The following is a 23,938-nucleotide window of genomic DNA, read 5'->3' as shown; positions in this document are numbered from 1 at the left end:
GAAGTCGTATCAAAAACAAATACTCGATCACCTCCGCAAAATGCCAACGTTAAACATCTTAACTGAAGACAGATCCCAAGCCTTCGCAAATCACTGGGGTCCACTACCAGCCCCATAGCTTCCTGTGCAATTTACGTGGCTTAAGTTTCATTAATACAATAAAGGTATTTCAAATTCTAAAGGCATCTGAGAGATCCTGCTCTGCCTGTCACCCAGGGGTTAAGATGAAAAGCCCTATCATTAAACAATAATAAAAGTGATGGCTGTAGGGTTACATTAATAGTAAGACAAGAAAGCTGGTTAGCTCAGTCTGGAGCGACTGCTGGTATCATGTACAGGAAGTGATTATTTCAAAGGCTGTGGAAGTAATAGCTTAACAAGCAAAAATGATCTAAAGCAAGCAAACAAAAGTGGACGAAGGGGTCTGGGGAGGCCGGCGGATCACGGAAAGCACGTCTGCGGGGAAGTGACACAAACAACATACAGAACCTCAAGTTTATCCTGATGTTAAATGAGGGGTCACCAGCATCATTTCTCAACACTGCTAAAGACCCTGGTCGTGCCATTAATCACCATCAGGACCAGCTGGTCTCCCTCCGTGGTGCAGCAGAGCCCTTTTCCAGCAACTCTGAAGGTTAGACGCTGTGGTCAGAACCGACTGGCTGCCTCCGTTACAGCAATGGATCTTTAACCATGCAAGACGTAATCCTGGTTGCCCATGACAGCTTTTACAGTCACACTGCAGACCTCCTCACCTGAACTTGTATAATTTCACAGCGCACCACGATTCTACATACATCCGAAAAATAAAAACAACCTGAATACCACACTTTGAGAGTATCGGTTATAATTAACCATTATTTATTTGGTAGCATTGCCCAAGGCGACTGTAGCAAACAAGGGCAGACACACCAACACCTACAACTCTAACAACGATCATCACGCCAGTTATAGAAACGAGGTGCCATCCAATGCAAAAAGCAATAATGAAAAATACTGATAGTTGTTTGTGTGTTATTACTTTAAACAGATTGCATTTGCCTGTTACTGTGACTTAGTTGAAGATCAGCCCACATTTTATGAGTAACTAATGGAGAAATTAAGGTAATTACGAAGGGTTCAAAAACTTTTTCTTGAGACGGTGCTCCTTACTAGAAATACACAAGAGGACGAGTGCTCCTGTCCACACTGCTGGGATAGGGCCAAATGCATTATCCTGCAAAAAGGCTTGAATTGACTTGTTTGGTCCCCTACATCAACACCCCCCACCCACCCCCGCTGCCCCGTCCCGCCCCCCCGACTACTCAATCCTCACTGCCTCTGGCTGGAGACCTCAACGCAAAGACTCCCCTGCCAAGCAAATGCTCACAAATGGGCTGTGAAAAACATGTGCACAAAACAAATGACATCAATTACCCTGACAGAGGTGGGAGAAAAAGAGTCGGCCCTAGGGCAAACGCGGGCCGATACAGACAACTTCAGACCCAGAAGACAGGACCAGTAACCTCAACGTTCAGGAATGTGGGTTCGGTTCCCAAACAGAGGAAGGGAACACGGTGCTAAACATACAGGTTAAACATGTACGCACACACTGTATCCTTTTCATGCTGGTTTGGAAATGACTCCAGATAAAAGGGGACAAGTAAAGGTCTGGATAAAAGCCAAAGAACACACAAAAAAGAAGCCCTGGGAGCAAAAACATTTTTTAAAATATATTACACTTTCAATAATGTAAAAATGCTTGCATTTTTAAGACCACTGCTCCAGTGTTTAAAATAATAGAATAAAAAGAACATAAGGTAGTCCTCAATTTGGACACATGCTGGTATCATGACCTGGACTTATGAGGGCTGTCCCATTAACTTTATTATATTATCTGAGTCCCAATGTTTGGTCATAATGTGTTAACGTTAGTGTGTGAGTGACAGAGAGTGTGTTCCACTGGTGTATGGATGAGTGACCCAGTGTAAGTAGTGTATCCTGCAGTGTAAGTCACCTTGGTGAATAAGGTGTGTGGGCTGATAACACTACATAGAGTTTGTTGGAAGTCGCTTTGGAGACAAGCGTCTGCTAAATAAGTAAATGTAAATGTAATGTAAATGTAACGCTGACCACTCCATCTGCTGTACGATATCTTCAGCTGGTGGCACTACTTCAAAGCACCACATTTTTTTTATTGACTCAGTCTCCGTGTCCATCAGGAATTGCCTTCTGTTATTTTTACAAAAACATTGCTTCATTTACAGAACAATTTGTTTGTGATTCTATTCAAGTCACATTTTATTTACAGTGACTAGCAAGTGAAAGCGTAAGCATTGTATTGATGCAGCAAAGAAAAATTCAATGAAAGTGAACAGTGGAGAAGAAAAAAAAATAATACTGCACTGTATTTGTTCTTATTTTATATTAGCATTATTTCAACATGAATAAAAAGAAATTTGTGAAAAATAAGAGTGGAGCCCTATTCCACAACATATCATTCATGAGAGTTGTTGAATATAGCCTCATTATATTATACACCACAAGGGGATTTGCGACTAACAAAGTCGATTTTTGATGGGGCCGTGGGAATTAAACCCCACCATAAGTCGAGGACCACATGTAGTGTCTTCTTGGAATTGTAACTAAATATTGCGGACAGCCACACGACGTGACAAAACGCACCTCTTCCCATGAACCACTGCTCCAGGGTCCTGCGACATGGCCTCCAGCTCCTGAACTTCATCCACCAAGGTCTTGAAGCAAACTCTCTTCATTCTGCGCATCACAAGGCAACACATTGGACAAAATGACCGAAATGGACTCACCAGAATGCTTGAGCTCAACGGACGATCATCTAAAACAATGTTAAAAAAACTGTGATAACCAAGTGCTGACCTGAGTGCGCTTCGTCAACAGACGTTATCATAGCCACTAGTTGATAAGCATCGAAGGGTGAGCTCGGGAATAACAACTCACACTTTGTAGGCCACATCGAAGATCAGAGATGTGACGGGGATGAAGAAGAGGCCCATCCAGAACACGCCCGACCTGAACATCATGTATGCCTGAAAATCAAAACACAAACCGGTCCCTTTTAAAATAAGAAAGCTACACAAAAAAGAATGAGTGGAATTTATTCCAGTTGAAAGGAAGAATGTGTTTCAGCAGATGACAAGGCTATATAAAATGGGACACGGGGCCCTGTGGAAGACTGAAGGGATGCTCTCCCTGCAGATTGGATCTCTTCATTTGTCTCACTAATGAACATAGCTCTGCCACGATGCGAATGAATCAAAGTGGCCCGACAGCGGAATCTTTATACTGTCGCTGTGCGGAGGAGGAGGAGTACTCTGTAAATTAATGGGCACCAATATCTGCAGCACTAACACTAACTAGTGCTTATCTGACACATTTGCCCAAAGTGACGTACGGTGGTAGATATTGTATCATAAATTACCAACATTCATTCACTTTATTAAGAAAGCACAGGTCCCTCTGATTAGTGTATCTCCCGATAGGTCAGGCCCCTTTAATGCATCCCAGAGAGGGACCAGACAGTGGTCTGTTTTTATCTGTGGCCGGGTTGTATTTTCCAAATGTGGAACTTAAACGCTGCTCAGGTTGAAATCTTATTCAGAAACACGTTTGTGAATTCTAGTTTGGTTTGTCAGTGTGTTTTGCCCTGTAGTTTCATATACTATAGAAGACTATCATCATTATTATTATGTATTCAGCTGATGCTTCCATCAAAGGTGCCATGCTAGATGCAGTACACTACAGCAATTACAGTTCTCTCCACCCACACACAGAAAAAGAGAGAGAGTGAGACAGACCCCACAGGTAATCCAGAGTCAGCAATTCACCTAAAACTCTTTGCACTGCAAGAGGAAACAAGAGCACCTGGAGGAACCCATAAAGGCCTGGAAGGGGGCAACAGCGTTCATATTGAGCTGGAGCATCGAAATCAACACCGGTCGTTCCAACGCCAAATCCAGCACTAATGGCAACACCACCACTGACTCCAAATTCAGCAACACTGGCTTTGTTTGAATTTGGGTTTGGTTCCAAAACTCATCTCGTGTTAAGAACAGGCTGAACTGCACTGTGGGAGCAGGGCACGGTGCAAAAGGAGACAGGTTCCTCCTCATGGTGTCTGTTACTGGAGTGCGGTAGCTGGGAGGGGGAGGGTGATGGGCTTTGATGTGGCCTGTGGGGTTGGATGGGTTGTGTGGGGTCAGTAGAGTGAAGGACATTTCAGAGCAAGGTGTGCTCTCACCACTTGGCACAGCCAACCCCTCCCCAGCGCCCTGCAATGCTGCCCCATGGCCCCAACCCCCAGCCTTCTGTGGCTCCCAAGAGACTTATGAGGTGTGCATCTGACATTCGAAGCCATGAAGTACAGGAACGGCCCCTGAGCACCCCAGAGTGGCAGCAAAACAGACAGAAAACAGGCAATTTACGTGGGGGATGCAAAAAAGACTGGGCTCAAAGTGTCTGAGCAATAAAGAACACACAATATATTTAAAATAAATTACATTTTCAGAAATCACAATCAATGCTGGTTTAAAATCACATATCGATACCTTCTGCAATTTATTTCCACTCGTAATCCGATACAAAGCTTCTTGGTCCACGCCACAAGGTAAATATGTAGTTCGCTCAAGAGTTGAAAGGAAAGTGAATACTGGATCTATGGGACAATTTAAATGTACTTTGGAAAATGAAAATATGTATAATGAATGTATTTATATATTAGGGCTGCATAACCACTCTCACTATTTACTGTAACCTTGTGCCTTTGAGTTGTGTACTTGCATTTTCCTTGTACACTGATTATGTGACTATAGCATTGTGGCCTAGTCCTGTTGCTAATAAAAAAATGAACAAATAGTAATTTAGAATATTTAATTACATGCCGTTGGGCTTTGGGATGCATTACTGGGCTCACCAACAATTTTGCCGTAAAAGACGCATATTAACGAATAGACGCTGTTTCTTTGAGCTGAAATAAAATTACAAGGGAAAATTAAGGCAAATGGAGGAAAGGCTGCAGAGGATTATTTTGTTAAGGGACATGAAAGGCAGAACTGTGCGCCAGCTCCCTCTCCCACCTCCTGAGAAGGTCTTTGTAAAATTACAACAGTCTTTTTTTGGCAAGGCATCCAGCATTCTTTCCTTTGCAGAATCCCTTTTTTTATTTTAAAAAAAAAAAAAAAAAAAAAAAAAATCCATTCATCACACAACGAATAAGTCAGGCTATTTAAACAAAGCCACAAATGCCATCAGTCCATCTGCTAAATACGGGCTGGAACTGGCCCTGTGGGGAGGAAGGCGGTCGGCGGCGGCACTGCAGAAAAAGACTCGGTTCTGTTGAAGTCCTGAAAGGAGGTACGGATCCTCTGATGTGGACCAACATTCGTGGTTGACGTGCCGCTGTGTTTGCTTTGGCCTCGGCGCGCCTAATCTGCCTGTCATTGGACGTCAGTGAGCAAAATACATCCTGCATCGCAAACTGCGCTACACGCTTGCAGCCCTTTCTCAGACTGCGGCCTCCGACAGAGTCCGGCTTATAATGTGGGACACGGAGATTTCTGGGCATTTTAGGACTTTGGAGGGAAGGGGCAGCAGGGGGTGCAATGGTTAGAGCTGTTATCTTAGATTCAAAGTACTAAGGTTGAAATCCCACCTCCTGCTGTATTACTTTTGACTGAGGCACAATTAACACAGTATAAATTACAAAGCTGTATAAATGAGTAAATAACTAAGCAGATGAACACTGTATGTTTCTTTAGAGAAACATCAGCTAAATGAATAAATGTAAATGCAAGGAATTTACTACGTGTAAAGGATTTGAGTCACAAGTATGAAAATGTGTCAAGTGTTTACGAATTAGTTTAACAAGCCAGAATTGGTGGGAAGGAGGGGCAATAAAATTCACACAGGAAAAATATCCCTCTTCTGACACTGTTTTATCAAGTTCTAAACAAAAATGAGGGCGCTGATGCGTAATACCATTTCCATTCACTTTTAATTTCCAGATTAAAACAAATCTCGAGAAAAGGAACGAAATTAATTTTCCTCTAAAGACAATTGTTAGGAATACATTAGTCAATGAACTTAAAGGAAATTGCACATCCTGCTCCTCCTTTCTTTACAATCTGTGAGTGTTTTCCCAAGAAATGTTTAAAATAAAAGTTAAAAAAGAATGCAGACAAAGCTCACTGCCTCTGCATTGTATGTAAATATTTGAAACATTTTAAAAATAAATCGCATACCAGGAAATTGCTTAAAAGCACAATTTTATTTTGGCGAACCAAGAAAAATGTTAATCTTTTCTTTCCCCGTGAAAGTAGCAGAGACAAACGGAGCACAGTGTTCCTATTATGTCCGTGCCACAAACGTGGGATTGATGCCCAGTTCCACTGTACCCATAGGATCCGGAATCCCTCGCGGGCATCTAGTGGACGAGGGGGGTGGGGGGGCATTTAACCAAAAAATTCTCCCTGTGGTTGAGGTGGGGGGCTCCGTAGCCACAGGGCTGGCAGCTCTCACACAGCATGACCTCGACTGGCCCTAGTGCTGCCAGGCGACACAGGGGCCCGCGGGGGCCCAGAAAGCCCAATGCAGGAAGATGAGGGTTCGGCAATGGGGCTGTGAGGCCATGCTGGCTGGCCTGCTGTACTAAATCTTCTCCCACTCTCGCTCTAGATGTGAAAACACTGCGGGTTCCAGTGGTGCAGCCCAGGGAGCGACAAAAGGATGAGTTACCACTTCTCTTTCCTCCTCTTATTTTCAGACCCTCAGCTTTTCCATCCATTCTTCTCTATCTAAAGCAAAGCTGCTCCAGCGGGACGGTAGGAGAGACAAGGAGAGGGGCCTAAGGACGGAGGGGAAATTCATCGGCCTGGCTGGGTTGAAGGGGACTTGGGAATTCACGTCTCCAAGCATTGCATGTAGACACACAGAAACAATCACACCCAGTCCCGAAGACATGGTCACTTACACCTCTGTTATGCAGCATGGCGGAGCTGGGTACACCAGCATGTGGGGTGTTTCTCACCATCTGCCCACCTCTCTATTTTTGTTATTATACATATGAAAGGGGTAGTGTAGTGGTTAAAACTGCTGCCTTTGGACCCAAGGTTCACAGGTTCTGATCCCACTTGCAAATGTAGTACCCTTGATCAAGGTACTTATCGTAAAATGCTCCAGTAAAAAATTACCCAGCTGCATAAATGGGTAAATAACTGTAAGTAGCTTAACACTGCATATTGCTTTTGAGAAAAGTGTCATCTAAATGAATAAATGTAGGTATGATTGTGTTGCTTAGGCAATTCTTTATCCAGTTACTCAAACCACGAACCTTCAGGCTATCAACGGGTTTATATTATTAATTTCCATTGATGGTCTTGTCCAAGGTGACTAACAATATCAGGTTTGTACAGCAAGATACTTACAATGATTTACCCATTTACAGAAGATGGTAATTTTTACTGTGTGAGTTCAGGGTAAGTACCTTATTGAAAGGTATTAGAGCAGCAGTGAGATTTGAACCACAGTCCTTTAATGGTGATGGCTAACTGCTATGCCATGTGCTGGCCCAGATGCATTAAGTTGCGTAGTGTATGGTGTTTAAACAGCGGAGCTCCATCGTATGCACCTACCGCCCTTTACCCTACATGCTCTCTTTAGCCTTCATTTCCTTCACCGGAACTAGTCCTACGCTCTTGTCACAGTGCTGTCTCTCCGGTTCCCATCGACCACACTCTTTGGCCTCCTTCCTTCACCCACAGCAGCAGGTTCAGCCACTGAAGCTCCCGGTAGGAGCTGAATGGACAAAAATGGCGATGAAGAATAGAAGTGACAGCTGACGCAATGAAGCAGGGTGACAAGGTTACAAACCGGAGTCGCATCATGAATTGTGAGCTGGGAAAACCTCTCCTTGTCTGTCTCTCATCACGAGCAGTTCAGGGGCCCCGAGAGTTGGGTATTTTGCAATTAAGAGGGTTATCGGTGCAGTCATCTCCCAGGGACTCCCTGCACCTTTCTGGTTTATCTCCATAGGTGCTAGTTAAGGCCAGCTGTGGAGGAAGGCCGGTCAGTGACAACCAGCATCCATGAGTCCAGCACTCAGATAGGCACCTGATACACACCATCTGGTGGCACAGCAGCACAGTGCTGGTGGCTCTCAGCTCCTAGGTCATGGGTTTGGATGTGGGTTCGGATGTGGGTTCAAATCCAGCTCAGTCTGTATGGAGTTTGCATGTTCTCCCTAAGCTTGCATGGGTTTACTCCCCCACTTCAAGGACACATGCTTCTGAATTGCCCTGTATGTGTGTTACATTGCTATACTATGTGGATGGAGAGATTAGTTAGGTTACTGTAGCAAACACAGCATTTCAAGCCACCTTGGATAAAGGCATCTCCTAAAAATGGAAGATAATGGGAATTCTGTAATACATAAGACTACAATACAAAACCCAATAAAAAACTAAATTCATGAAAATGTTTTTGAACAAAGCTTCGGTCTGAGCAGCATGTTGAGCTCCATATTTAGAAAATACCGTGGAAAAGAATAGATCACTTTCTGGTCCCTATCTGGGATGCATTAAAAGGAGCCTGACTGATCGGGAGATACAGTAATCAGAGGGACCCGTGCAGGAATTCGACTGATCATGCCTGGAAGGCAGCACAGTCTAGAAGTGATATAGTGTAGGTGCTGGAATGTTAATTCCTACCATTGTGATGGTAAATATGAACAGAGGACAATCGGGACTCTATTCAACCCGGCTCCGTGCCTTTGGCTTTAGAAACGAACAGGAAAAAAGGAGAAAAAAGAAAAAGCCAACAGGCCTGAGTTATATCTGAAAGCCTGTCAGATTGCGCTTGCTTTTTTATAATTTAGCACCGCTAATCCTAATGCTCAAAGTGTGAGCCTTTCGAGAACAGTTAAAATAGACCGTCTTTGTTGGCTCGTTTTTACTTGGTGTCATAAAAAAAGAGAAGTGAAGCCCTAAGAAGTGATTTCTGTCCTCCTTGTGGAGAAGGGCGAAGCATCACAGTGCCCTGCTTACTCTGGAAGAGGGGGGTTAAGGTTCTGGTCTTGGCATCTCAGCTGGGCCAGCAAGCTTGTACAATGGGGCTGTGGGACCCAGCGTGGGCAGTGGAGGGGTGGGCCATTTCTAGGCTGGCTCAAATAAGGAAGATGTGTGGCTTCTGCCAAGACTGGACAGCCACCCCCACAGCCAGCAGCCAGCACCCTCCACCCTAACCCTGCCGCCACAACATTTGCCTTCCCTCCTAGCCCCGTGCTACGGGTCTTGTGCAATCAAAGAGGTTGCGTACAAAAGCCAAAAGAAGTGACTCCCAAGGGAGCAGGGAGGGACCAGAAAGTACAGGCGGACTGAATGGCTGCAGAAAGGAACGCGCTTTGTGGGACCGTAAAAACCCCCCAAATCCAACATGTCGTCAATAGGATGAAAAAGTGAGCGGAATTCTCAATCTGTGGACTACCGGCTCCTCAAAACACTGCTCGTCCACAGCGTGGTCCATCCATACGAACAAAACCAGTTAAAAACCACTTTACGGTCATATTTTTACTTTTATCACATAAAAAAGTAAATGAATAAAAATCTCAGCACCTTGAAAACATGATCAAAAACATCCAAAATATTCCTGGATTTTCTAAATGTGCTGTAATTACGACAGCTCTCTCATGCTGTGTACGAAAACCAGTATTATAGTGGGATGGTATTGTGGTATCTGTATCTTTTCACTAGCTGCCAGTCAAGGCCAGGTCCGTCAACCTTGCACCCTATGGAGTCAAAGGTCAAAGTGGGAGTGGCTCAAACAGCAGATGACCCATTAGGAGCAGTGGATGTTTGCCTCAAACATAAGAAATTTAGTGCAAATAAATATTTTATTCTGTCACTATACAATGAATATTTTAAAGCAAAATGTATATGTATAAACACCCATAATACACATTAAGCTAAATGTGAATTCCAGCAACTGCCAGGGTGAACTGTGTCCATATAAATATTATTTTACTATATTATACATTTTTACACTTTACTCATCTGTATTTTTCATTATACCCTACATTACCAAGACTTCTGCCATACAATTTGAGCCCTTGAATGTTGTATTAATAGTTAAATTGATATTAATAATAATAATTAACATTTTATTGTGGGTAAAAATCTACCGTAAAGTAGTTCGGTGTGAGATGAAGCATCTTCCTACCTCTGGGTATCCATCAATGTGTGATGGGTGGATCCCTGCCAGGTCCTCGTTTCGTAAATCAACACACCCTTAACCACTTCCCCAATGCGGGGTGTGCGAGTTTTATGCAAGCATGGAGCAAGACAGCACTTTTTTTTTTTTTTTTTTTAAATGGTTGTGAGTGTGTGCTGAACTCGAGGGGAAATTAAAACTAGCAGCAGGACACAGGCAGTTCCAGTATCCAAACAGGGCCGAAATGTTTTACAGCACGGTTACTGAGACTTTCAGTGCTTTAACAAGGAACAACAGTGTGAACTTTTGCTAAAACCCAACCTCTTTCTCTCCCTCAAGTTCGATTAGCGCCAGGAGGTTTATAGCTCTCGGAGACCTTGCGGGGAAAGGGGGGCTGGATTTACTGGTGCTTGAGGTAATGTACCTCTGGGAAGCCATCGACTTGGATAAGAGAACCTTTGACTTGGAAAAGAACATTTAGCGAAGCAGAATCTGCATAGATTTTTATGAGCTGCATATAGCTTTGCAACTCATAATCATGAGACATTTTTGGTCTTGACTGACGAGAACTAAGGCAGCTTTCTGTCCATGTCATTTATATTTATTTTACTTATATCCAAGTTTCACTGAAAATATCTGGGCATTGTGTGTAGGACCTGTCAAAACTTTGAGTACATTTGCTAGAAACTCGATTATTCTTCATAATCGACTAAGTTCAACATCTAGGTCATTAGTTCAAGATACCTATCACTTTCATTCTTTTCTAGATACTTCTTGCACAACTTTCAGGTGTGTTTTAGGTTGGGATTTTGCTGAAGAATGAAGTACTGTCTAACCGGCTGTAGCCAGAAGGAACAGCATGCCCTTGAAATATGCTTATTGAGATTGTCTGGACTTAGTAAAGATCACCAGAAAAACAGCCCCATACCATGATGCTATCACCTCCATGCTAAACAGGGAGAACCACACTGACAACTCATGTGCTCACCCTCTCTTGTGTCTTCCAAAAACTCACTGATCAGACCCAATGAATTCACATGTGGATGTACTTTTCATAAAGTGTCCAGTTTCTGTGTTTTTTGGTCCAGGTATGTCTGGGTTCAAGCAGATGTACTCAAACATTTAACAAATTCTGTACCTCTCAATAGCAGTTTTGCTGTATACTACACATATAAACTGATAAAAACACAAACACTAACAGGTGTACAAGACTAGACTGAAAGATCATTTTGACATCTGTTAAGTTGGTAGCAGCCTGATCACCAGCCAGCAGTGCGATGACCGCATGTCCTACTGGCGCAGCTGTGAATGGAGCTGAGGGCGGATGAGGCTGTCTGGACAAATGAGCGTGACGCTCCGGATGTAAGTTTGTGCCCCCATGAAACCAAAGATGTCAGATCTTTCAGAAGCATGTCTGCACCCTATCCTCAGCATTAGAAATGGAATGGGGATAGCTTCCCATGATAGACTGACGCACACCTGTTTGCTCTGAGTTCACTCAACTTGGCAAGCTGTCAAGACCCCAACAAGGTAGCTTTAATTCAGGGCTGAGCTGTACTATGGAGTTGGTCACCCACAGACCTGTCAACAAACAGGTATATATACTGTATAATCCAAGATGTATGCATCCTGGCTACACTGTGGCCTTGGGCAGTGGTGGAAGGCAGGTCAGAATTATACAAGCATGAAATCCCTACCCTCTCAAGACATGATTGAGGCCTCAGCAGCTCAGTGCACGTGGGCAATTCTCGGGTGTCAGGAACCTGAGTGCCATGCCATCTCTCTCGCCTGATATATAGGCACCCTACAGTGACAGGCAGAAGGTCAGCAGGCACCCCAGAGAGACTGTCATGTTGCTCTTCACCACCCACTTGCTCCCCATCATATAGGGGCTGGGTGGAGCTGACGGATGAACGACAGTGATACGCAGGGAAGAGACGAGGAAGACAATGATATATCTGTGCAAAATCATGTTTGGCGGGTGGTGAACATCTTTCCTACCTCTCCTAACATGTCCGGAGCTAGGGGTATGAGGGGCCACAGTGAAGAGTAGATCCAGAAGAACACCACCCACAAAAGAATGCTGCCCCAAATGGCGATGTGGCTGAACTGTGGGAGAGAGAACATCACACTAATGTCAAAACATTACATCACCTCTGAATGTCACATCTGTACGATATACACCCTTTGCAGTACCATGCCACTTCCATAGCACCATTACCTCAAAAATTCAGGATCGTAACATGAGCACAGGGACAGGAAAAAAGAATGGTGAGATAAAAGCCAGCAAGAAAAGAAAATGAGCAATAACCAGAAGAGAGACTTGAAGTTGGGGAATCCATCAAACCTACCATGGTCCAGGATGATGTCTCCAGCCCAGCTTTGAGGCACACGGTGATCACCACAAACTGTTGGGAGGATAAATAACATTATGAAAATCTATCACCAATATACATATATACATAAAATCCCTCAATTCCTAACCTGAAACTGTCCACTTCTAGAATTGGTATAAAGCTCATTCCTGTAGCCGGGCCATTCATTTTTTTTTAAATAACATGTTTGGAGATGGGGCTTGGACAATGGCATAGAAAAATATCTAACAACCTTTTTTGGAGGATATACAGTAAACAACAAACTGGGGGGGGAATCACAAGACAGGTAGACAAAACTAAATTGATTCTGACAGAAATTGTACAACAGAACCCCAAGCTTCAAAATGACAATCTATCCAAAGAGTGCCTTCAAAGTAAAGGCATAAAAACAACCATGTGACTTTAGAGTACTTTACAGCACAGTCAGATCATATTGGCTTCTGCAACTAACTCTCTTGCCCATCTACCTCAAACTCCACCTTCTCCTGTTCCTCAAATCACAGCTGAAGACAGGAATGCTCTGAAAACCTGCACGACCAAGCCAAGCCAAAACTCTCACTATTTTATTTTCCCCCCTTTTTTCAAAACACCCAGCTACTGTCAGTTTCCTGTGCCTGACCTGATGACGTGGTGTTTTTCTACGCTAGACATCCGGAACAAAATGACAGTAAAAACAAATGAGGAAGCACCTGTGCAACCCATCCAGGACCTGCTGGTGCAACACAGGCTTGGGGAGTGAGCGACGAAGAAGGAACTCTGGGAGCCCCCAGCCTGCCCCGCCCCCTCACAAAACAAACACTAATTCTTTGAGGGCTGGGGGGTGGATTTCTAATGTACGTGTGTCCAAGAACTTACTGTATAAACCATGTTCCCAAGGAGGAGATAGTCTGGTGTCTTTCCGTTTCCAAAGACCGTATCTGCAAAAGGGATCAACACTTGAGCTTTTAGTCAAGGGCTGTGTCTTCCATCCTGGCAATGTTTGGGAAAGCATTCCATTAAGAATGAGAAATAAAAGAGCAAAAAATGGCGAGAGAGTAAACATTCAAGACGCACATGGTACAGTACCCTGGGGTGAGGGGATAATTTTGCTGTATGGGGGCAATGAGACGTGCCACTACACTCAATGTAGCCAACTTTGCGAAACGGCAGTAATTTACTCCCATTATTTCTGCCTCGCTGGCGCGGCATTGTCTCTCTGTCTCGGGTTGAGGGCTAAACAGAGGCCGACTGGATGAAAACTAATTAAAACTCGACTGCAAGCCGAAACCCAGTCACTCACTAAGCGCTGGCTGCCGGAGGATGAAAGCTGTTGCTGCCAAAACAAAAGGTCCATTCATTCATTTAGCGATAGTTTAACAGCAACATGCAGGCCACATGGGCGCTTTAAAAATATATAACATTATGATAAAAAAAGCACGGTCCCCTCCATCACTGGCTTCTCAGACCATAAGGCTTTAATATAGCAAGGCCTTCCTGCCAGGCTGTCAATCACAGCAGAGTGCTTCCTGCTTTGCGCACTGATCAGGCCCAAGCCTGTGTGGTCTTTCACCAAATGTCCCATTACATCCTCAACACGCAGCTCCCTTCCCCTTGCCCTCCGTTCTCCTCCTATGGCAGCCTGGGGGGGGGGGGGGGGGGGAGTGTTTTAATCACTTCAATTTCTTGATGCTGCTAATTCATTGCCCCCTTCGCCAGCTTGTGTGTGAGAGGGGTGCACGGCCCGGCAGTTATTTTGACAAGTATTTTGCTAGGCTGCCTTCCTGAAAGGGAAAACAAAAACGGGGGGTTTGTGTAAAAAAAAAAAAAAAGTGTGTGTGGGGGGGGGGGGGGGGGGGGGTTCCACAGAGCAGAGCTGCTTACCATGCTGGAAGGCCTTGAGGGGGAACCAGAAGAGGATGATGGAGTGGAAGAGGCCGTTCAGACAATAGGCCCAGAAAACCTGCCATGGGGAGTAGAGCGAAGAGGCATGAGAAACCCGCTGGTGACCAAACCGGCCCCGTGACCTCCGACCCCGGCCCTTTGTCCCCGCCCAGCACTCAACTAAGTGCTGGTTTTGTCAGAGCACAGAGCTGAATGGTGCCCCGCTGACAGACACTTTGTATCCAGTGTGTGTTTGGGATGAGGGGGCGGGGGGCAGCGACACAAATCCGAGATGTGGGGTTCGGGGCTTTGAGCAAGCCTGGGAAGGCTGGGGGTGGGAGGTGCGTGCGCGCGTGCACGCGCATGCATCGTGTCCGTGGCTGCGCTGTCCGTGTGCGAGCACATGTGGACTTTGGATGAGCTCTTTAAACCAATATTCCATTCCCAAAGCCACCTTGTTTGAAATGTACATTATGCAAACACTGCGCCAAGCAAAACACACGATGTAGCATGAAACACCCGTGAAATCAAACCTGCAGAAACTGGCATTTTCTACCAGTCCTCCAAACACCCCCACCCAATTTTTTCATGTTATTTTAAAATATCTCCAGTAAGTTTAAAAGTTTAATACTGATCGGACACGACAACGCGGCGCACTGTCACGTGTGACAGCCTCTAAACTGTATTTCGCTCTTTTTAACTGAAGGAGGGAAATTTCCCCTCATTCTGTTTCATCTGCTTTTCAGCTGCATTTCGCCAGGTTAAAAAGAGTGTTTTTAATGCAATTCAGCCGTGGAAATACTCTCAAAAATTACAATATTATCCAAAACAAACCGAAACCCTGTGCAAATAACACTCGAATAACGGGGCACTTAGTGAGGCTGTCAGAATCCAGTTAAATCCTCTTTAAACACAAACCCCTTGACGGTCGCATTATAAGCGGAGTGCGGTGGCTGGTTGTGTGGAGGGATGTGGTCAGTTGACCCCCCACCTCCAGTCTCCTCAACGTGTCGATCGTCTTGATCCACTCCGCTCTGCCTGACACGCAGTACAGGTGCGGTGGGGGAGGGCCGTAAAGAGGGACTAAAAAGATTCTCAAGATTATCTTGTTCCATGCTTGCTCTGTCAGGCTTCCTGGGATACCTTGACCTCTCTGGCCTGATCTCCCGACCTCTGATCTTGTGTTACGAAAACAAACCCCAGGCTCTGCCCGAAAGAGCCGGCCCCCTCCCCCTCAGGGCCCCCCAACCTGCCCCTCTCTGGGAGCCATTGGACCCTCGTTCCTCTGCAGCCCATGTGCGATAAATTATGTTGATTGGAGAAATTACACCTTTAAACCCAATTAGCCTCCCACACGCCGACACATAGCTTCCCCACCCCACCATCTCTCACTATAAACAGGATGACAGAGAAACAAGTCCCACGCTGCCACGTCTGGCCCTGGGTGCCTGATTCAACAAACAGACTTAAAAAAAAGAAATAAATTAAAAAAAAACACACACACACACACACACACACACACACACACACACACACACACACACACACAAACAACCTCCCACAATACAGTGGCATGGTGAGCCCCCCACCCGCTCTGCTCCTGGCTTGCAGACGCCCCCATGCTGACAGGAGGCCACCCCCTTCTCCCCCAATGAATGCTAATGAAATCAGTAAATGTTCATAATCATTTGTCACAGCAAGTCGCCCTGTCTCGCGGCAGGTTGCTAAGAGTCGCACGGTGAATGCGTGTTCGTGCTCCGGCTAAAGATGTGTGCTTTGTGGCCAGCTAATTGCTTAAAAAAGCATGAAAGGATGTACTTTAGGCTGGGCCAAATATTTCTAGACCCCCCCCCCCATAGACATCCACACCCACCTCCCCAAAGTTGGGTAGTGGTAGGGGGAAGGGGGCGATATGAGGGCCAATTCTTAACCAGGGACCGTTGTAGTTTTGCTGAGTTTATCGAGGTGCCTGAAGTCAGAAGTCAGCGATTTAAAGTGAGAGGTAACACACGCCACGAGTTCGAACGAGATTTTCCTTGGAGGGGGAGTCGGAGAAATTGACTGAGAACTGCGTGTCTGTATCTATACCTCTTCATCTGGTGAAACTGTTGTTTACTTTGAGTTGTACATTGCTTTGGAAAATGAAAACAGATCTAGACACTTTAAGGTGGTCGATGTTGTCCCAAGTGATCCAGAATGGAGAGCATTAAATGTTCGGAGATATTCCACAAAAGAAAAAAAAACTGCAAAGAAAAAGAATTATGCTCCACAAAATCACTCAGTTTTACTTGGCAGTTTCAGTGATTTATTCATTTTTCTGGATAGTAATTTCGTATTATGAACACCTTAACTGTTCCATGCAGGCAGACTTTGAGACTGACTATTAGTTGTTATTATTGTTTATTTGATATTATTATGCATTCATTTTAAGCAGCTTACAATGTTCGTTTTGTACATTGTTGCATAGAATTTTTTACCCATTTATACAGCTGCGTAATTTTTACTGTCTCGCTGTACCAGGGCAAATAGGGGTACTACAGCAGGATTCAAACCCAAGTTTTTTTGAATGGTAGGCAATGGCTGTAACCATGATGCTAGTTGCTGGCATTTTGTCAAAGTAAAATGCAGCTTTAGGTTTCACATCCACAATCAGGTTTAGCATCTCAAATCAGCGAGCAGATTATTGCGAGCAGTTAGTCTGTGTTTTTTCTCCAATCTCTTCCCACCATAAATGGGTTCAAACACAGCAGTGTTTGTTTTCCGTCTCCGTTTCGTGGTCTTTTGTCAGTGATAAATAGTCCCTGGTAAAAGGAAGACTGGTGCAAATGGTTCCTGATGGTTTTACTGCCCTGTAAAAACGAGTGTGGGAGAAACACAACGGCAATACAAAGAGCAGAATGAAAGAGAAAGTAAAAACACCGTAATAAGGCCTTAACGTCTGTAAACCTTTGACTTGGAGATTTTAATGCTACAAATGGGACACTGCTGTGGGACTTTTCCATAAGAAATGCCTTATTCACACTGCGTGGGTACAGAACCTCCACAGGTCACCCAGGGTATTTTTCATCACTGGAAGTAAACTCGATGAGACAAGCCAGACGAAAAGTGCGCAAAATACAGGTACTTTAGCCTATCGCTGTGAAAACAGTGGCGTCTTTAACAGAAACACTAATAGGAATCACATGTTCCAACAACGTTAGTCAGGAGTGCTGTCAGACAGCGGTCTTTGACAGTTAAAAGGGACATTTCCATTTAGCTGTGTGCAGCGCTACCCATTGGGTGCTTACCTTTGTGTTGAAGCCCAGTGCATTCTGGGATGTCTTGTAGAGCTCAGGGTACTTGAGCATGTTTTCCTTCCTGCAGGAACGTTCAAATATCCCCAGGGTGAGAGGAGGTAGCGCTGTGAAGATCTGTTCATCAGAAAAAAGATCAAGTCACACACTGACACACACACACACATTCGCTGAAGGATGCCTCACATTGGTTAGTGACAGGTGAGGATATAGGAGCTCTAGGTTTGAAATCTATTATGCCTTTGAGTAAACTGGACATGTATATGAGCAAGAATGTGTATTTCAGGCACACAGTTATGATTACAGAAAATTGCGTAAGAGAGGTAAGTGCTACCGCACTTGGAAACTTACTGTAAATGAGAACGTTACGTTTATTCACTTTTGTCCAAAGCAGCTTACTACAGCTGGAGGTGGGAATCAAACCTCCAACCTTTGCAGGTTAACATATATGTTAATAACATAACACATAATGGAGTCTCAAGCAGGGATTAGGGAACTGAGAAGGTATGTGAAGCATATAATTGCATCTGCATATAAATGTTTCACCATATAATATTATGGGCTATGAAACCCTAAGCCTGAGCTTTTACAACAATAATACATTAAATAAACATATTCATGATTAAAATATGATAATTTCATAAAAATAACCAGTAAATAATGAAAAAGACACATACACCAATTTATAGTGTTTGTTGAAAAAAAGTAAGATACTGAGGAAGTATCTGAGGGTTTCATGACTAACCAGGAGTCAGGTAATGTAGCTAGCAAGCTTAGGATATAGTATGTTCAGAAGCATTGCTTATAAATTGAAATTCATTTTTTTACCCCCTCCCAGAAAAAAAACTTAAAGCTGAAATTGTGCAAAATGCACATTGCACATGAATTACAGCTCCAATGAACTCAGCTGATGGGCTGCTGCCCTGCTGTGAAGCTCCAGCCTTATGCCCTGCACTTCCTGGATCTGGTTCTGTATCCCTGACTGGATAAGCAGGTACTGATAATGGGTTGACGACGGATGATGGATGATGATTCCCAGTCCTACTGTGCCAAACTGATTACATATGTGTTAGTTAAGAAAAGTATTTTTGGGGGGAGGAATCTGCAATAGTGCAGAAACGAGAAATACAGTACCTTTACTATACATTTATAAAATTCGAACCAATCGACATCGAACATAACGTGTAGTAACAGTTAATTAGTAATACAAGTATTGTAAGTCTTTACTGAAGATAATGTTTGCTTTCCAAGATGACTTTGAGGGCAAACAGCTGCAGTGGGGAATGTCTTGACCTAAAAAGAGGAACACTTAGGTAGTCCCAAAGGGCCTGGAGTGAGGAACCCAAACACAGCTGGAAGACACACACGACCTCTGCAAGGCTCGATAGAGGTGCATAGGTCCGACCCCAGGTCTGATCTGGAACCCCATGGGCCTCCAGGTTCAATGTCTGCAGGAACTGTGGAAGGAGCACAAACCCCTTCCAGGTGGACTCCAACCACACATGGGGCACTTTTCCCACCTCTGCCTGAACTGATGGGCATGTGGTAAGCAACAGCAGCAAGCGTTATTCACACGCACAAAAAAAATAATCCCCAAATGAAAGTCTCTGTCCAGCTACATTTGAAGACTGTACTATTAAGAAGGTTCTGCAAAAAGTCATTTGTTTACCTTTAGCTGCAATGAATCTTTCCAGGAGAACTTGTGAGAAAGGAGCGCTGTGATAATCTAAGGGGCGGTGGGTTGGATCTGCGATCCCAGCCCACCTGGCAAAAGGCAACTGCTTCTGGCAGACATGGCCCATTGGTAACCACTCTCCCTAGAGCAGCACGGGTTGCCTCCCCCCGATGGGGCAGGTTCAGCCAACTGCCTCCAGCAAACTCCCACGGAGGGCATGTTATTCCCTTTTGCATTAAATTAGTTGACATTGCACTCCACCTAAACCAGATAGTTTATTACCAAGCAGTAGCCTGCAGCTCACTACTTTCTTGGCAAGCCGACCATTTTATTTTTAATTGATTAATGCTTTGAATGTTCCTTTTTTTCCCTAGTGCACCAGTTCAAAAAACAATATCAGAAAAACTTCACACGGGAGGTTTCTTGGAGTATCAGTTGCGGTTTCAGGAACTGACTTTAGTTGGCGATTCTTCTTGGATCCAACCTGTTATTTCATCAACCCGCACTGACTTCTTAACGGCTATCTTTGGGGTATCTGAAGCTGTTATTTTAATGCACGCGGTGCATACTTTTGAGCACAAGGGACACGGATTCGCCGGCCGGTCGTAAATAAATGGAGAATTTTTCAGGATGCCGACGACACAGGCCTGCAATAAAGGGATCCTGTTAGGGGTTGCCGCAACAAATTGGTTTCTTGCCTCAAGATCACGGGGCACAGGGGTAGAGGTCTGGGGAGTGAGGAGAGCCGAGGAGTAAATCATCAGGACTCACCACGTTGTAGAGGCCGATGCACCAGCGCTCAAACAGGATCTGCCCCGAGAAACCGTTCACGAAGGCAAACCAGATCTGAAATGAGGAGGAGAGGGACACTCATGAGACATGGAGGAGATGTACAAGGAGGTGCCAGCATTAAGGGTTAGCTGCAAAGCCATCACCTGAGAACCAGCTACTGCACAAATTGATGACCTTTCCTCATTTTTACACACTCCATCCCACCTTACGGAAAGAGGTAAGGGGAAAGTTTCACTCTGGGTCCACGATGTCATATCCAAAGGAAAGACGACCTCTGTCCAACCCCCCACTCTCTGGCGAGACAGATGCTTTCCATCAGACAGTGTCGGAGATCAACCCCCGTCGTTCCCTTCTGACAGGTCAGCCGGACACGCTTGACGATGAGTCTCCGCAGATGTGTCCTAGAGTCACCCGGCCTCTCTCCCGTGACGCTCTCTAGTCCCTCACGATTAACACACATACACGCCCTGATACACAAGACTGCATTCACAGAATGTCACTTTTGAGTGCAGCGTGCACAGAAAGTCACCTGTTGCAATATATCTTATAAAAAATAAGACAAAAAAATTAAAAATAAACCCAGGCTCAAAGTCTGCAAATAGCGGGAGAGACACAGTTTGGGCACAACACAAACATTCTAAGGTCATGTCGATTTACACAAAAGGGAAACGCTTGATCCGCTTGCCAACCAGCACAAATGGTACGCTCCTCAGAGCAAACACTAATGATTCTCTCAGCTGCAAATTTACGATGCTTGGAAGGCATCCAGAGACCATCTCTGCTCATAAATTGGTGATGAGCAAGTCATAAATAACACTCTTGAGAACGGAGAAACTAAGGTCGAGAAGGAGAGAAAAATCATGCTAGTTCTGTGACATTAAGCGCAGTATAAACATGTATTACACGCCTTGAAAGAATTAATACATGAAATTTTTTTAGACTAAAACCAGCTGATTCTGATTTTTTGGAGAAAACTAACACGATCTTTTCAGGAACTCTCTAAATACTAGCAAACCAAAGACTGCAATTTATTAAATTTGAAAACAGAACAAGATTTGACTAATTTATTAATTTTATTTATATGTCACTTATGAAGAAGGTGCTAGGGGACTTTCTGGACTCCTGAAAACAAACCATATGTTCCTGTCTGTCAAGCATCACGTTAAAAATAGCAAAATGACTGTAAAATTCTGAAACTCTTGTGCAGAAAGTTTCACTTCCCATCAACCTGGTCTAAACTCCACCTGGAAAACTAGAGGTCTTTCATATGGCCTTCTCTGTGCTCCCCAAAACTGTTGTTCCCGGCACTCGGTATACGGGTCTTGCTTGTTCTATTCCTCAAATGTATGGCTCAATCCTTGGTCCATTTTTTTTTCCTCCTCAGGTTGGAAACGATGGGAGAGTCATTCTGGCATTTAAACCAGATGTGGGGTGAGACGCCTTATCGGTCACATCACCATTCTCCCTCCTTGTCAGGCCGCGGCTTCACCTGTCAGACACAAGACTCTGCTGCTGGGGGAGTTACGACTCAAAGATCCCCCTGGATTTACTCTGTGGCCTCGGCTCCACCGGGGAGTTCAAAGTGACACACTAGAAGACTGAGGAGCCTTCAGGGACTGATGGCTTAGAGGGATGGAGCATTTGTCATTGTTACCAACACAACAGACCAAGTAACTGAGTAACGATAATATCATAATAATAAGATAATAACAGAATAACATTAATAATAGGAATTAATCTCAGTGTAAGGTGCACCAACTCATGTTGGACGTTGGAATATCTACTTCACGTGGTTGAACAAGGTCCATTGTTTCGTGCTCACTCTCACTCGAACCTGATTGCCTGGTCACTTTCTGCGAAACCCAGTACCGGTTTATCAGCTCATGAAGGCCAGGCTGTGCCCTGCTCACTTAGGGCCTTTCTTCGCTTCATTTAACCTCATTATTATAGCGTGAATTGTTACAAATTCTTGGTTTGACAAGGCTCGACCCAGAGACCGCCCCCTCGGGTCTACCCGGCTCCCTTAGCCAGTGGACATTCCGCAGCAGGACCCTTTTGATCTTGCCAGCAAACGCGTGAAAATGTTCCCTCAACAAAGGCCCGCCCATCTTTCGCCACCCCAATCCCATCCTATTTGTCCGATGAGTGCGGTGCAGGGGTGGGAGGTAGAGTCGGAGGGCTTGAGCATGCTCATTCGCTCAGTGACAGGTCATGCGTTTGTAAAACTGTCGGTATTTTTACAAATATAACTATGCGTAATAAACAGCAAAATTCACGTACCACCCTAATGCTAAAAGCCCTGTCAGTGGGTGGAGCCAAAAGGAATCTACTCCACAGAGATGGTATGGAATGAGTGACGGACGTGCGGGTTAAACAGCTGAACTAATTGGGGTGGCAGTCATTGCGAGGGCCGGGCAGGAACATTGTCGTGCTCAATAAAACCAGCTGAGGCTGCTTTTTGAGATACGTATGTAGTGCTGGTTCAGCAAGCTCCGCAGCCTCTGCTCCCTGTCTGGTCAGGACTGGACTGGTCCGAATCAATCCCCCCCATCCAAGTTTACAATTCTTCTTCCCACCCATCTTTTTGCAATGTACCCCCCCACTCCACCACAGAGGGGTGTGGCCGCTCTCCTCGCCCACTGCACATTCTGAAAACCGCATGGCTGATGGGATAGATGAACATTAAATGTGGCTCCTTCTTCTGGCCGCACCCTCTTCATCCAAAAACGAGTGGGGGGGGGGGGGGGGGCACAAAAAGAGCGGAGGAACATTGGGCCGGAGTGAAGAGCCCTGCATATTCATCAGCTTATTAAAGATCCATCATTTCTGCCGAGTCCCACGGCTGAGGGCTCTGGAGGGGAGCTGTTATGATGCATGGCGACCGAACGTTACACCCTGCCACAGTCTCTGCCTTTTGTCCTCTCGGCCTGGCCCAAAAATGCAAATGAGGTCTTGATTCTTCGATCCATAAAAAGAAAACAAAAAAGAAAGAGAAAGTGGGGATGAAAAGGGAAGCAGTGTAGTAGAAACTGAAGAAATGTGTGTGTGAGAGAGTGGATGGGGGGTTGGTAATACTACAATGATGACCAGGGCCGTCACAATGCATTCAAACCACGGCACCAGTTGGCTGCTTGGATCACCGCAGTCCCCCCGCCACCAGACTCTGTCCGCTGCTCTGAAAGCCCTGTTGTAATTGGCCCATAAATGCCACTTGTGCATCAGTGAGACGAGCCAGAGCTGAGCTGACAGGCTGTCAGTCAAGGCCCTCGGAGAGGCCCGAGTAACAACACAAGACCCCCAGAGAGGGAGTGGGCTCGGTCCACCGCTTCCTGAGACAACCGGTGAATTTTCACACCATAACAGAAACCTTGGTAATAGCGGTACATACTTCATGCACTATTATTCACTCGGATTACCTTCTTAGTAACAGCAACAGTAAAAATACAAATATTTTGTAATGTTATGTCAGATAATATTTCTTCAGCTTTTTTCCCAAACCAGTAATGTATTGGTGAATTGGTAAATATGGAATATGTGGAAAACTAAATATAGAAAGTAACTGGATGTGCAATTACTTTGTGGTAAAACCAAGTCCCTTACTCGAGTTTACAGGAGGAGTCACGGTTAAGGTGTAACAAGAGTATACAAAGGGTCATATCATAATCTGGCTTGATTCGTAACCCTGTGTTACGGACTTGGATGACAAAAATGTGGAAGGGGCAGCT

The 23,938-nt window shown here is 44.8% G+C and overlaps 1 protein-coding gene across 7 annotated transcripts in view; it reads right to left on the bottom strand.

Moving 5' to 3' along the window:
• The window catches only part of LOC108930890 (phospholipid-transporting ATPase IA-like), a 107,032-nt gene that overhangs the window by 7,012 nt on the left and 76,082 nt on the right, over window positions 1-23,938 (bottom strand). For all 7 annotated transcript variants that reach the window (XM_029251711.1, XM_029251715.1, XM_029251714.1 and 4 more), the window contains 8 exons: window positions 20,193-20,267; window positions 17,741-17,863; window positions 14,454-14,532; window positions 13,449-13,510; window positions 12,570-12,626; window positions 12,220-12,327; window positions 2,959-3,047; window positions 2,665-2,757 (listed from right to left, as the gene is read on the bottom strand). In XM_029251711.1, the coding sequence (XP_029107544.1) occupies window positions 2,665-2,757; window positions 2,959-3,047; window positions 12,220-12,327; window positions 12,570-12,626; window positions 13,449-13,510; window positions 14,454-14,532; window positions 17,741-17,863; window positions 20,193-20,267 (686 nt within the window). The remainder of the gene's footprint in view (window positions 1-2,664; window positions 2,758-2,958; window positions 3,048-12,219; window positions 12,328-12,569; window positions 12,627-13,448; window positions 13,511-14,453; window positions 14,533-17,740; window positions 17,864-20,192; window positions 20,268-23,938) is intronic.

The sequence above is a fragment of the Scleropages formosus genome, chromosome 5 (assembly GCF_900964775.1).
Source record: "Scleropages formosus chromosome 5, fSclFor1.1, whole genome shotgun sequence".
NCBI lineage: Eukaryota > Metazoa > Chordata > Actinopteri > Osteoglossiformes > Osteoglossidae > Scleropages > Scleropages formosus.
This window is presented reverse-complemented; position numbering and strand designations above follow the sequence as displayed.